Source organism: Benincasa hispida, chromosome 6 (genome assembly GCF_027475165.1).
Source record: "Benincasa hispida cultivar pf3 chromosome 6, pf3_genome.v1.1, whole genome shotgun sequence".
Classification (NCBI taxonomy): domain Eukaryota; kingdom Viridiplantae; phylum Streptophyta; class Magnoliopsida; order Cucurbitales; family Cucurbitaceae; genus Benincasa; species Benincasa hispida.
In genome coordinates, this window is record NC_143483.1 from 51711706 (window position 1) to 51725728 (window position 14023).

The window sequence follows — 14023 nt, forward strand, 5'->3', positions numbered from 1 at the left end:
AATCCAATCACTAAAATGGATCCCTCCGAGCCAATGAGAGGGTAGGGTCCCTTGTTTAAGATTTGGATTCAACACTTAAGAGAACAACCTTCCTCTTATCCCTAAATCGGATAGGCGTGAATTTCATCTTACACCCTTTGTCCCTAGCTATCTACTCGGTCTTACCCCTGAAATGGGAGACTTATTGAGTTGGCGTCGTCGAGCCAACCCTCACCTAAGAATAATATGGAATAAACAGGAGTTCATAGTTAGATTAGGATTAAGATCGAGTTACCTAGGTCATCTATGCGAAATAGTCAGTCTTAAACAGTAAACAACGTTATAAAGTAAGAGGGACTTATTTCTTGGTCCGATCTTACACAAACTCATTGCATAGGACACCTCCACTCCTCATGTCAATACATGAACGAATCAAGATCACTTTGTTTGTAGCACCTTACAACAAATTGTAACAATTACAGAGTGAGCTGCATCTGATAGTGTTACCAGAATAAGGCACCTAACCTTATTCGAATACTATAGACCATTTTGGCTATTTACTCGAACTTGATCCATCTTTATGTCTCCACATAAAGTTCAAGTATTCATATAATAACCATGGATCTTAGTTTATTGGATTTAGTCTTTACAAGTGTAATTTACATATTCAACAACAACTTTATTGAATAAATGTCAAATAACATCTTTATTGATGATATAAAATGTTTAACTTTATAAACTGCGAGTTTTAGGACATACAACCCAACATGGAACCCACAGACGAAGACGGATCTAGAGGCCGAAGAAGAACGGAGACAGATGGATCAAACCCACAATCTGGAAAGCCACGATCGGAGACGGATTTGGGAGGTGGAACAACCATAGACGGATGAACGGATCTGGCACGAACGAAGACGGATGGAGGGAGGATGACACACGAACGAACGAAGGGAACCCACAATCTGACGGAGGGATGTGTGATTTGGCGCACGAACAGATGAAGGAACAAATGAAGACTCGGACAGAATGGATGCGCACGATTGGAGACACGGAGGAACACGATTGCAAAGGCTATTGATGACGCTAGCAATAATATGATGATCTAACCCTAATTTCAGGCTCTGATACAATGTGAAATTATCACTATATGTATATATTTCTGTGTAAATGATAGGTATAAAAAGGTATTTATATACACAAGAATACCTATAAATAGATACAAAAAAACCTCAACAACCCACATATTCTAGCCTACAAATAAATGTAACCACACTAACAAACAAGACACACAACATACACATAAAAGAAGTATAACTTATCGTTGTTATATGCAACTTTTGAGTTTCAAAATCATATAAAGAACAATTGTGCATAAAAATAATTCTTGAAAACTTCAAGGTACAACTAGAACATATATAAGTGTTGTGAATGAGGAGCACAACAAGAACACGGATACCAATAAAATATAATATAGTAATTAAATAAATAAATATTAAAATAAATTAAACATAATATATAAATATATGAAATAAATAAATAACAAAAGTAAATAAAATAAAAAGGATGGATTTCTCCATTTTCTCCAATCTTTTTGGATTTTGCTCAATGCGTGTATTCCACAACCCAATAAGTGCCACTATTTGTAGACAATTTGGCAAGTAGGTGGTGGATTACATAGACACTAATAATATGTAATGATGAGACACATGGACAACATTTTAAGAAATGAGAACATGACACAGTCAATGACATTAAACATGAACATCTAATGGACATCTATTATCATAATATTTATAATAATAAGTTCTAGTTGATTAATTAAAATTAAAAAACTACACCCATTTCACTATTGAACTTATTATCCATTCAAGAATTGGAGTAAGTTGTCCAAAAAGAAAAAAAAGATTTTCCAATATCCTACCTTCCCAATAGTGTAAAACTATCAGAAAATGGTTTTTTTTTTTTTGGCTATATAGTTTATAATTTGCTTAATTACTATTATATAATTATATTAATCTAAACTAACCTAGATCATGCAATACAAAATCATTTTTTAGAAAATAATGAAGATAAAGAAGAAATGATTGATACATGCAACAAAAATCTCCCCCAAATTGGATTCACATTAATTGATGTAATAATAACAATGAAAAAACAACACCCTTTTGTATACTTGAGATCAAGCAATAACATGTGAAGATATTTGTTTGTTTTCCCCAAAAAATGTTGTAGGATTCTAGAATATTGTTTTTTAACCCCTCTTTGGAGTATGTGATATGGTAGACTTTTCAACCACGTGAATTGAACTTGAAATAAATTACAAATTAAAGTCCTCTAAATTTTCGATGACGGTTGAAATTTGCCCATAGATTGGTTTGGATGGTTTTATCACATCCAAATAAATCATTATTCATCTGTATATCTGTCTACAATCATATTATAAATTTAGATATTTAAAATAATAAATTTAAATCAATACAGACTATCTCCATATTGATTCTCACAAAAAAAAAAAAAATTAGGTTAGTTAATTGAAACAAATTTATAATGAATACTTTATACGAACAAAACATTAGGTAGACTAGGTAGAACAAATTGTTCGCTTTAAAAAACATGCATTAAGAAATGTATTGGTCTATAGTGGAGTTAGGCTTAAAAGGATTTTCTTACATTATGATCTTTTGGGGTTGAACCATATGCATCACAATTAGGTCAGAATGTTTTTTTTTTTTTTAAAGAAAAAAAATTATTATTTTTAAATTCCCATCTTTGGTTGGAGATTGGGAGCCTAGAAAAAGATGGTTGAAAAGATTCACGGAAATAGATTTGAAAATATTTTACATGTTTTATATATTAGTATTAGTTGTTGTTTATTTAAGGATTTTATTTTATTTTAGTCATTCATTTATTTTTTTCTTTAAAATTTAAAATGATTTACTCTTAATAGTTATTTAATTTTTAAATAAATTTGTTGGAGTTCTGTATTGACTATGTTTATTTAATAATTATTGGGGTATTGTTGTTCTGGTTTGGCTGTTGTCTCAGAACATGTCCCATAGGATGTCTCTCAAGATGCTAATCCTACAAATTTATTTTTTTTTCTTATCTAAAAAAGTCTGTAGAGTTATTGTTTTCGGATTCTTTCCTTCTTCATGCTTTGCAAATTTTGAATTGGGTTGTTTTCCTATTTCCGCTATGCCTACTTAAATGTAAGTTCTTGTCTTACTAGGGTTGCTACCTTTGAATTTGTGAAAACTTTATTGTGTTTTGTATGGTGGTAGAACAACAAGTTCTCTAATAATGTTGAGACATATTGTATCGTTTGTCTTGAATGTTGAATCAATCTTGAGAAGATATTCTTGTTCTTAGGGGGAGCTTAAGGCCTTGTTGTTTGGGAAATGATTTTCATCCATAGAGGGGATCCTAAGGAATCATTGATAGAGAATGAGTCCTCAAACTTAGGGGAGCTTAAGTTCATCAAGTAAAGTGGTTTTCATTTGCAAGTGGAAAGATAACAGTTTTAGATGAGAAGCGGTCTCATACTTGGGGGGATCCTAGAGTATCTTGAGAGAGAGTTTCACACTTAAGGGGAGTTAAGTTCTAATGAGAAGAAATCTCACATCTAGGGGAGCCTAGGTGATCAACTACAAGTTAGGGTCTACTCGTGTCAACATAAATTGTCATAAATTTACAGAGAAGTACGTACAACATTGTAAACATTTAACTTTTCATATTAGTGAAATTATCTTTTCCGGGCACACTACCTCCCAAAAGTAGGTGGTATATTATCAAACTGGATTATTATACTTTATATCTCATTCTCTTGATTTACTTTCATACTTTGTTTGTTGTTTTTGTGATTGTTAGGACTTTCTAAGGTACACTTATATTCTGTGTGATAGTACATCTTAATTTAAAAATTATTTAACAATTGCTCGAAAATTCAAAATAGACATATACTAAATTGTAGATCAACCTTTTTGTGCATTTATTTGAACATTAGATATATTTATATTCACAAATGTTTGAAGCCACATTTAAATGTTGTATTTCTAAATATAATTAGATTCTTATTAAATAATTAATTATAAGGATCTAACTACCATTTTTTTTAAAAAAAAAAACTTTAGAAACTAAAACAAAATATTAAAAGGTCTAAAGATTAAAACAAGATATATCTAGTTTAGAAGTCAAAACGAATAGAAAAAAGGTATATTCATCAAAATAAAATTTAAATTTTTATTTAAACAATAATTTAAATTTTAAAATGTTGAAATAAAGATAAATTAATACACTAGAATATTATTTTTATTTTTCTTTTAAACTCAATACACTAATTATAAGGACAAGTAAACACAAAACTATAATTGTAGTGGAACTAAAGTTATTCTGATTTTTTTCCTCTTTATGTGAAGTGGAGGATTGAAACTTCTTATTTTTGAAGTCGACGTATGTAACTTTTTTTACCAATTATTTTGAATCAATGCATAATACAATTACTAAAAAGTTGAGAAGTTTTATCTTCATAAGAATTGCAATTGAAGAGAGTTTGAAGGAATATGGTTTTGTTAAGACTATAAAAGAGCATATTATTTTCCTTTGAAAAGTATAAAGTAGAAAGAAACCTAAATTAGTATCTCAAAAATGAAAAGGAAAAAGGAGAAAGAATCCACCATTTTGACCCAATGTTGTCAACAAATTTTACACTAAAAAAGTTCTATTCATATTGGATAATTTCTCTTTCTCCTTCTCTATCTTATAGTTTTTATTTCATTTTATCCTTTTAAGAATATTATAAACGTATGGGCAAGGATTTAAATTTTAACACGTCTCAGAAAAGTTTTATTTATTCATTTAATTATTATAATAAGATATATAAGAAGACTCACTTATAGGTTAACTTGTAGTGATTATTATTTTGTCTCTCATCTTAAATTATCTATTTAGTACAACAAATGTGCATATGAAAATTTGAACCATCAATTTCAAAGAAAGAAGTATATGTTAAAAAAAAAAGCTTAATACAATGTTTCTTTACTAATTTAAAGTACTGATTTAATTTGTAATTTGAATGTCGTACAAATTGAATGTTAAACTCCATCACTTAGATCACTTTATTTCGATTTTTTTATCATTTTCATAAGAGTTTTCTGTACATGAAACCCTAATGAAGGACCTATGTTTGCCTTGTGATTTGAATCTAAAAATGCTATGAATGAGGATGAAGAATGATTATAAGTGAATAAAGTGAATGGAGATGAATGATGGATCACTTCTCTAAGTAAGAAAAGTAGGTGATGTGTTGAAATGGTTGCAAGCACATATTGTAAAATGGGTACAAACTTTCCTAAATCAGATCCAAGTACAAATCTAACTTAGGTTTCCTAGTAAGTCCAGGGTCGAACATGGGGATTTCAGAATAGTCTAACGCAATCCTTGCGTTTGCCTCAGTTGTAGAGAGTTCCTAGATTAATGTGATTGAAGAGTATTTACACTAACCTCAATGCACGCATACAAGAGGACATCAAAGTTCAAGAGAAAAGAGAGATTTATGGTTGAATGGTGCTAAGTATTTGAGATATGCGTTGATTCCAAGTAAGATGAACAAGCGTGTGTGAATATGGTGAGAATGGGATGAAGATGATATGGTTGCTTGCTTACAAACTAAATGTATGTGTATGTGTTAGGGTTTCTATTCCTTAGATCATGTTGTTCAACATTTCTCAATGCGAATGTCACATGTATTCCTATCTCTAGCGTGCATGCATTAGTCACAGAAATAGGTAGAAACGCAAGTACTTTTATCTCTAAATCTCTTGTGCGTTCTGACTCAATGCATTCTATAGTTAAGCTACTCTCTTGAATGGTTTGACAACTTAATAACTTCAATCAGGTGATCAAGATGATTAAAGCATAGAATTCAAGTATATATCAAGTCAGAAAAGTAGCAGTCACATGCAAATTTGAATGTAAACAGAGAAACAAAGGTGGAATGTTCAATTGTAAGATTGAATTTAAAGATAACAAGTGTTTTTACAACAATCTCAACTTAATCGAATGAAATGTATAGTGAAAGTAAGAAGTAAAAAAGAAAGAAGTCAAGTTGTAGAGTTCAATCTCTTGTCCTCTTTGGCTTGATTTTAATGCTTGTTGCAACCAACTTGGTGAAGAAGTGATAAAGAATCCTCTATCTCTAACAACTCCTTTTTTCTTGATCAACGATACAATAGATCTTTTCCTCTTATCTTCTTCTTGTAACAATAGAGCTTCTACTAACTATCTGAATTCTCTAAATTTTCTAATGTTATCTTTTTTTTTTCCCATTTGGCAACAAGCTTTCCTATTTATAGGCGTTTCTTTAGCAACTTATGACAAGACTTGCATTAAATTCCATATCCTGGTCAGTCGCTTGCCATCTCTGAGCTTTTCAAACGCCGCCAGTCAGATGTCTATACCTGCAAGTGGTGATTTAATAGAAAAAGCGCGAGCCAATGTATCTCTTCTGCGTCGAACATCTTTGGACGCATGCCCTTGCGTTAGCTTGGTCTGCTACACTTAGTGAAATTTCTTAAATTCCTGCAACAAGATGTGTTGGTGAAGCAGATTTAAAAAGAAAGCTACTTATGTATGAGTTTTGGATGTGTAGGGAATTCTATGCGTTTTCATTAGAATGAATGCATTTTTATGACTAAAAATCCTAATTGTTCAAACCTTTAAGAGACAATAACTTGTATTTCTACAAGTTAACAACCTATATTTCATTAGTGTTCACGTTTTTCCTTATTTACAAGAATATCTAACTTTCTTAAAAAATTACAATAAAATTAGTACCAAATTATCATTTAATCTCCAACAATAAATTAATTATACGTTTTCTAAAATAGAAAAGAGAAAAGGGTTTTAAATGGACATGTTTTTTTAGGAAAAATATATTAAATCATAATATTTTTCAAATACCTACAACTTTTAATATTCTGCAATTTCTCTCTCAAAACCCTTATATATATACACACACTGTGATATATGTATTTTTTTTTTGTAGTTTTTGTAGGAATTTTGATATATATCATGATATATGTATTCGTTTATTTGATATAAATGAGAGTTTTTTTTTATTATTAAATTTAGACTTCATTTACTATGATATATACAAATTTGTTGAGATTTCTGACTACATAAATGGAATTGATGATATATATATTGTGATATAAATAAAATTTATGATATATACTGTGATTTTATATCGAACATTAAATCAATATGTGATTTATAGACTGTGATATATTTCATATATTGGTTTATATTGTGATGTATCTCAAGCATTGAGTGAAACTCTAATTTATATACTGTGTTAAATTTCATATATTGGTTAGGATATTTTTAAATACCTAACAAAATGTTATAAAGTATATTTATAATAACTATGAATCATAAACCAATAAGTTGATACATGAAACCAATGTAAATAGAAAATAAAATTTTATTAAATGCATTTTCTCTCTCAAATTAAGCAAAAGTAATAAAATTTCAACAACAAAAAAAATGTATTTTCTCTCTCCGATTAAACAAAAGGAATAAAATCTCAACAAAGAAATGCATTTTATGATTTTTTTTTTCTAATGTCACATTCTCTCTCCAGCCACCCACCACACTTAACGGTATTTCAGTTCGAAAAATTTATTAAATCTCATATACGAAAATATAAAAAAGTTTGGACATTTATGAAAATAAATTTTGAAAAGGGATTGAATCTATAATAATCCTTTTTAATAATAGTGATTTAGATATGCTACTTAGGGTCCGTTTGGATTGTCTTAAGAGAAAAATGTTTAAAAGAAACTCATTTTTATTTAAATATCTTTGACAAAAATTATTAAAAATGTACTTCAAAAGTTATTTTGAGTGGTTGTCAAACACTTCAATTTTTTTCAACATGACTTATTTTTTAAATTAAACACTTGAAAATGCATTCCAAACACACTCTTAGTCACTTTAAAAGTATTTGTTTTAATACTTGTACGTTTAGATTGAACTTAATATTTAAAAGTGTAGAGACCAAAATGAATAAAAGTTTAAAGTACATAGGACAAAATGAATATTTTAAAAATATAGGGATCAAAATGAACTAAACTTTAACGTACAAGAATGTATTTAGAATAATAATTTTTCTTTCTTAAATACTTTTAAAAAACAAAAGTTTCCCACTAGGATGACTTTTCATCTTTCGTTTTCTACATAAGATGGTCAATAACCTAAATTAAAGGCAAAATGTATGAATTTCAAATATTAAATTCCCTTTCTTCGTCACATAGAGACGTGCGTGCATATATATGTATATAGTTACTTATTGAGTCAAAATTTCTTAATAATTATAAAAGGTTTCTTTTTCAATTTTTAAAATTTAATTAATTGCTTGAAAAGTTGATGTTATTTTATTAAGATTTGGTCCAAAGTACATGATTATTATGTTTCATTATCTTTAATCAATAATTTATGTAGATATTGAACCTTCCCAATGGTTTCCTTTTTAAAGTTAATTGATATGGTACTTATTGTAGAATAAACTAAAAGTTAATATCATTGTATTTAATAATATATTTCATTTGCATTCAGTTAAAGTACATCCACCATCTACTTCACTTTTTCGTTTTAATATTATTTCTAGTGTGACAATAATATATGTAACATATCTTTTACATTTACGTGCAAAGAAGGGTACCCAAATATTGTACGATGAATGACATAATCGAAGTTATCACAGCCACATCTCTTTTTTAAAACCATTATCATAATTTTAAAATTCAATAATGTCCTTTCTTTCTAAGCAAATTCAATGATACCCTTTCTTTTATGGTTGATATATAAAATTAGTAATCTTTATTGGATGAATGATATTATTATATATATCTTTTTAACGGTGGAATTTGTGCAATTTACATGCAAAATCAACATCTATGTCAGGTTTTCCTTCTTGATGGTCTTGCTGGTAGAGAGGATATGAAATATCTCGTTCCACTTGTCTTTACTTAGAAACTCTACGCTCCTACACTGTCCAAACAATTAAAAGATTTTATGCATATTCAACTCGAATAATATCATGGGACAATCGTTTAACCACAAACCGTTGATGTCAGTAAAAATAAGTCTCATTTGTGCAATATCCTATATAGATGATATTGTGATGGTGATTGCCAATCTGACTTTTTATATAAGTATATGAATTATGATTCATATCATAATGTGGACCAGAGGCAATGCAAAGTAATCCATTGTGTGGACCATAAAGAAAGGTGGAAGGATCTTCTAAGTGATGTGGATAAACATTGTGAGGAGAAAAGTGCGTGCATGACCACATAAAGGAAGAAAAGGAAAAGCAAGGGCCTTTTTGAGAGCTTGGTCTTCACAGCCTATTCAGCAAAATAAACTTTTCTCTAATACTAAATGATAGACAATTTAAACACCAAAATGAAACACAGTTTCAGGTTTGATTCAGTGGGACCAAACCAATCAACCAACAAGCTCAAGAAACTTTTCCTATGAGGTAAAATCTAAAAGAAAATGATGGAGCTTGATAGCTTTTGAACTAACAAAACCCCATTGACTATTCATGGTGTAATGCAAAAGATGAAAAACATATGCTTAAAGCTTGTAATAATGAACTTGGTATTGAATATATGCTTGACTTCACAACTTTAGGCACATTATGAAATCGACAACAGAGAAAATTGAATATGTAAATTGTAAAGAATCGACACGGAGATTTACGTAATTCACTAATAATGTGTTAGTTACATCTACAGGCAGAGGGAGAGAACAGTTTATTATTAGAGAAAAGAGACGCCATTGAGTTAGAGACTTTATATTCGAAGCACCAGCAAGACCCCATGCTTGATCATTCAAAGCGCCATTTAACTGATTTAAGGTACTCCAACAGGGTGACACAAACATAATGTGTGAGGCATGACCCTCTGGCCGTCCTAAGGCTTGAGGGGTTGAGTCAAGAAATGGTAAATATGATATATTTATTTGATTTGATTTAGTGTATAGAATACATAAAAGAATACAAGGACTGATCTTACATTGTTATATATGAACAGCATCAACTGGGAGAGAGATTGTTCTATGAAGGGAGCTTGGAAGCAATGAACCAGTGCAGGCATTTTTAGCAGTGACAACTTCCTCCACAATAGGGGACTCCACGGCCTTGCGATTTCGAGCCCTTTTCTTGTGCGCATCTGTACTGTAACAGCTATTATTGATATAAACATGGCTATCAGTACTAGTTTGGTTCGTGTCGCGAGCAGACCTGTCAAGGATTTGGTTGTGGTTGCCTTGAAGTGTCCCATTTTCCATTTGTTGTTGTCTGTCTTCAAAACTTAAAGATTTTGAAGGAAGATTTAACTGTTGATCTCTGAGCTTGCTTAATTCTATTTGGTACTTGGCCTTAATCCATCTCATTTCTTGTTGGACATCATTCTCATTAATATCTGGAGGAGAAGGGGTTTCTGAGAAAGAAAGGGAATTCATCAGGCTCCTAAGCGTACGTCTCGTATTAGGAGCAGTTTTACTTTCCATTATCATTTCTTTTGTGTCCGTGACCGTAGCTGCTCCATCTGTTTTCTCGTAATCTTCATCCGAATGGCTTTGTCTTGAACTCATTGAACTAAGTTCACGGCTTTCATGATGTCCCCATATTTCAGGATAATTCAAGCAATCAGAACGGCTTGACACATTCGGTGCACCCTCTGCTGTATGATGCTCAGACTCGTCAGCTTGATACATTATCTCCTCAAAACGACCATGCATTGAAGCATATCGATGTCCACAGCATTGAGCTACCTCTGAGTTCTTTCCATCAGGATTTCTCAACAAAAGACCATTTGAAGCACTGTTGTAAGTAGTAGTAGCACAATTATGACAATAGCTCTGATTTGCAAAGCGGGGGGTTTCCTCAATTCCCGGACCTGGCCTCCATTCAGGCACCAAGGAAGCAATTTCTCCGTCAATCATATCAGCAATTCTGGTCACGTCTTGATCTGTAATATCCAGCTCCGCAACCATTTCTGTTGCAACACTTAATGCTGTATCCGTCTCGACATCAAATGGGAAATAAATGTTCCTGATCCGCCCTGCAAAACAAACTCGTTTAGATTCGATATTCGATAGCACCAAATGATAATAATTTGTGTAAAATGTTAACAAGAAAGTATTCAAGATATTTCAACCTTCTTTATCTGCAATTCTGAGTCTTAAGAAGATGCCACCATCTTCACTCATCTTCCCTTTAATGCTAATATCAACATCCTCAGAATGTTCACCTTCACAATACTCAAAAAGTTCAATTCCATTGGTTTCATTATCAATTGGATGATAACCTGATTCACTTGAAGCTTCAAAACTATAATCATATGGATATCCATTACAAAAGGAGCTGCCACTTCTATGAAGTTCTAGATAAGGCTGTCTTATAAGAGGGCAAACATCGTCCAATCCACTTCCGTAATCGACAGGTCTTAGATCGTATTCGCCATTATCAATTTGAAGAAAAGGGTCATTCAAAAGCTCTGCTGCCGAGAGCCTACATGAAACCGTTGCCAAACACTTGTCAATGAATTGCCGCACTTCGGGATCCTTCACTTTGTAAAAGGCGTCAGGTTTTCTCCCCTAGAAATCTATAACACATCAATCTTAAGCATAAAAACACACACAAACATACACACGAAGAATATAAAACACACGCAGAGGGAGAAATCTTCTTACGGATACGACTTTCTTATAGATCTGGGCGGGATGCGTGCATTCGCTGTATGGATATTCAAATGTTATCATCTCCAGAATGCACATTCCAAATGAGTAAATATCAACTAATTCGTTGTATGCCTCTGCATACACTTCTGGAGCCATGAACTCTGGTGTCCCTGTGAATTTGTAACACTCATTATGAAAAAATCTTACACTTTCCATCTTTCCAAAAGAAACATCTCAGATCAGTAATATCTATTTCTAACCCAAAAAAACAACAATAAGAAAATCATCAATAGCATAAGCTTTCAGATATCTTTCTATAAGTTAATGTACTTTTCAGATAAAACTTTGAAGGGTTCTCAGGCTCATGGTTGTAATAAGCTAGAGTTTGTATAATCTATGTTTATTTATCTTCCTCCTTCTATGAATTCATTTCTTCTTTTCTCCATTACTGGTATAAAAGAAACCAACCGTATAGGCCGAGAGGTGGTTACGAAGCACGAAAATTTTGTAGTCCGTGGGATTCATAAACCTGCAGTTTGAGATTAGCAATCCCACATAACTTGGCTTCACACTCTCAGGCTATACAAATCCAACCTGTAAGCCAAACAACCCCTGAAATGAATAGAGTTTCAAGAGGGGATGGTAGAAATGGTTTGGTTTCACAATCTTAAATTACACAAATCCAACTCACTCGTTGGCCGAACAAGCACGGAAACAAATAGAGTTTTCTATAGAACATGGAATAAAGATCAGAAACCATACCCACACAATGATCAGCATGAGATTTCCTGAGGATTGCTGCGAGTCCAAGATCACCAATCTTAACTTCCCCTTGATTCCCATTAACAAAGATATTGTCACACTTGAGATCTCTATGGATTACAGGAGGCTCATGGCTATGCAAATAATGAAGCCCTCTCAAAATCTGCCTACACCAATGCTTCACTGCTCTAATATTAACTCTCTTATGCTTCAGCCTATACCTAAGGAACAAGAAACCAACAAAATTTATCAAAAATCCAAAACAATGACCAGAGAAGTACTAAGATAGCCAAGCAATCACAGAAAACCATCCAAATTCTATAGAACACTCACTGTCTTAGAGTGCCAGAAGTGAACATTTCAGTAACAAAATTAATGTTTCTATTGGCAATATCAACCCAAGAAGTATAGAATTTCATAATATTTCTATGCTTCAGCGTCTTCAAAAGATGAATCTCACAGTAAAGTCTTTCCAGATCTTCAGGACTTTGCAAGAAATCATAGAGTTTCACTTGATTCCAAGCGACCTCAATTCCTTCATATTCATCAAATGCTCTGTAACTGAAACAAACCAAAACCCATTAAAATGCTTCAGAATAAGATGCAAAGTTCTAGCAAATGGCAAAATGGGAAGTCCACAAGATGCAAAAAGAATCAAATCCCTACACTGTTTTTGAAGCTCCTTTTCCCAAAATTTCATTGTACTGCAACAAACAACAAAACCCATAATCAGAAAAAGGGAAAAAGGAGAGAGAGAGAAGTTAAGAAAATGAAAATAAGAGAGAAGGCAAAATACTCTGCCATATCTGCCAGTGGGATCAACTTCAACAAATTCAGAGCAATCAAGCTCAAGATCTGAGAGACCATCCATTTTTTTTTCTTACTTTTCTCTGAAAAATTTCAACACCAAAGCTTTTGATTCTTCTTTAATATGATTGAAATTGAAATGGGTTGTTGTTCAGTTCCTAAAAAACACACTACACAAGGAAGAGGAGGAGAGAGAAGGGGGATTTTATAAGATGCAACAATATATTTATTTCTCCCATGACCCTTTTAGAGTGACTAAGTGAAGAAGATGAAGATAAAAAGCAAAGGGGAAAAGAAAAATAAGGATGAATTATTAAAATAATTGTTCAATCGAGAGAAAGAGAGAGAGAATCCACGTTAATCCACAGGCAAGAACAGTAGCACCCTTTGAAAGTAGGAAGAAAGAGCCAGCCAACCACCACTTCCCAGAATGTGACAATTATAGAGAGAGAGAGAAAAAAAAAGTGAGTAAAAAAGAAAATTAGTTAAATATATCTTTTAATTCTTTAGGTTCGGCAATTTTCATTCCCTCAAGAAAAAAATGTTTTTTAAAAAATTAATCTTTATTTAATTTTTTTTAATAAAAATGGATTAAAATATACTTAAAAAATTATTTTAGTGATTGTCAGATACTCTAATTTCTTCTAAAATGATTTATCTTTTAAATTAATCACTTGAAAATATATTCCAAACACACCTTTAGTTTGATAATTTTAATTTCTTAAAA

The 14023-nt window shown here is 31.7% G+C and overlaps 1 protein-coding gene across 2 annotated transcripts; it reads right to left on the reverse strand.

Annotated features, from left to right (window-relative positions):
- Positions 1-9984: 9984 nt before the first annotated feature.
- WNK1 (WNK family serine/threonine-protein kinase 1) lies at positions 9985-13789 on the reverse strand. 2 transcript variants are annotated; one of them, XM_039034221.2, is made up of 7 exons: positions 13286-13789; positions 13156-13193; positions 12823-13050; positions 12490-12710; positions 11740-11897; positions 11205-11643; positions 9985-11108 (listed from the first exon to the last, which is right to left on the reverse strand). In XM_039034221.2, exons 1-7 carry the CDS (start codon positions 13358-13360, stop codon positions 10063-10065), a joined length of 2205 nt encoding a protein of 734 aa, XP_038890149.1. In that variant the 5' UTR covers positions 13361-13789; the 3' UTR covers positions 9985-10062. The 2 variants fall into 2 exon arrangements, with proteins under 2 accessions (XP_038890149.1, XP_090170914.1); XM_090314788.1 differs by lacking the exons at positions 12490-12710; positions 12823-13050; positions 13156-13193; positions 13286-13789 and adding an exon at positions 12196-12321.
- Positions 13790-14023: the final 234 nt, after the last annotated feature.

Coding starts and splice junctions, on each gene's coding strand:
- WNK1 (XM_039034221.2), bottom strand. CDS start 13,360: ATGGATGGTCTCTCAGATCTTGAGCTTGATTGCTCTGAATTTGTTGAA. Junction 11,898..12,489: donor TCATGCTGATCATTGTGTGG/GTATGGTTTCTG, acceptor ACAAATTCACAG/GGACACCAGAGTTCATGGCT. Junction 11,109..11,204: donor CAGAATTGCAGATAAAGAAG/GTTGAAATATCT, acceptor TTTGTTTTGCAG/GGCGGATCAGGAACATTTAT.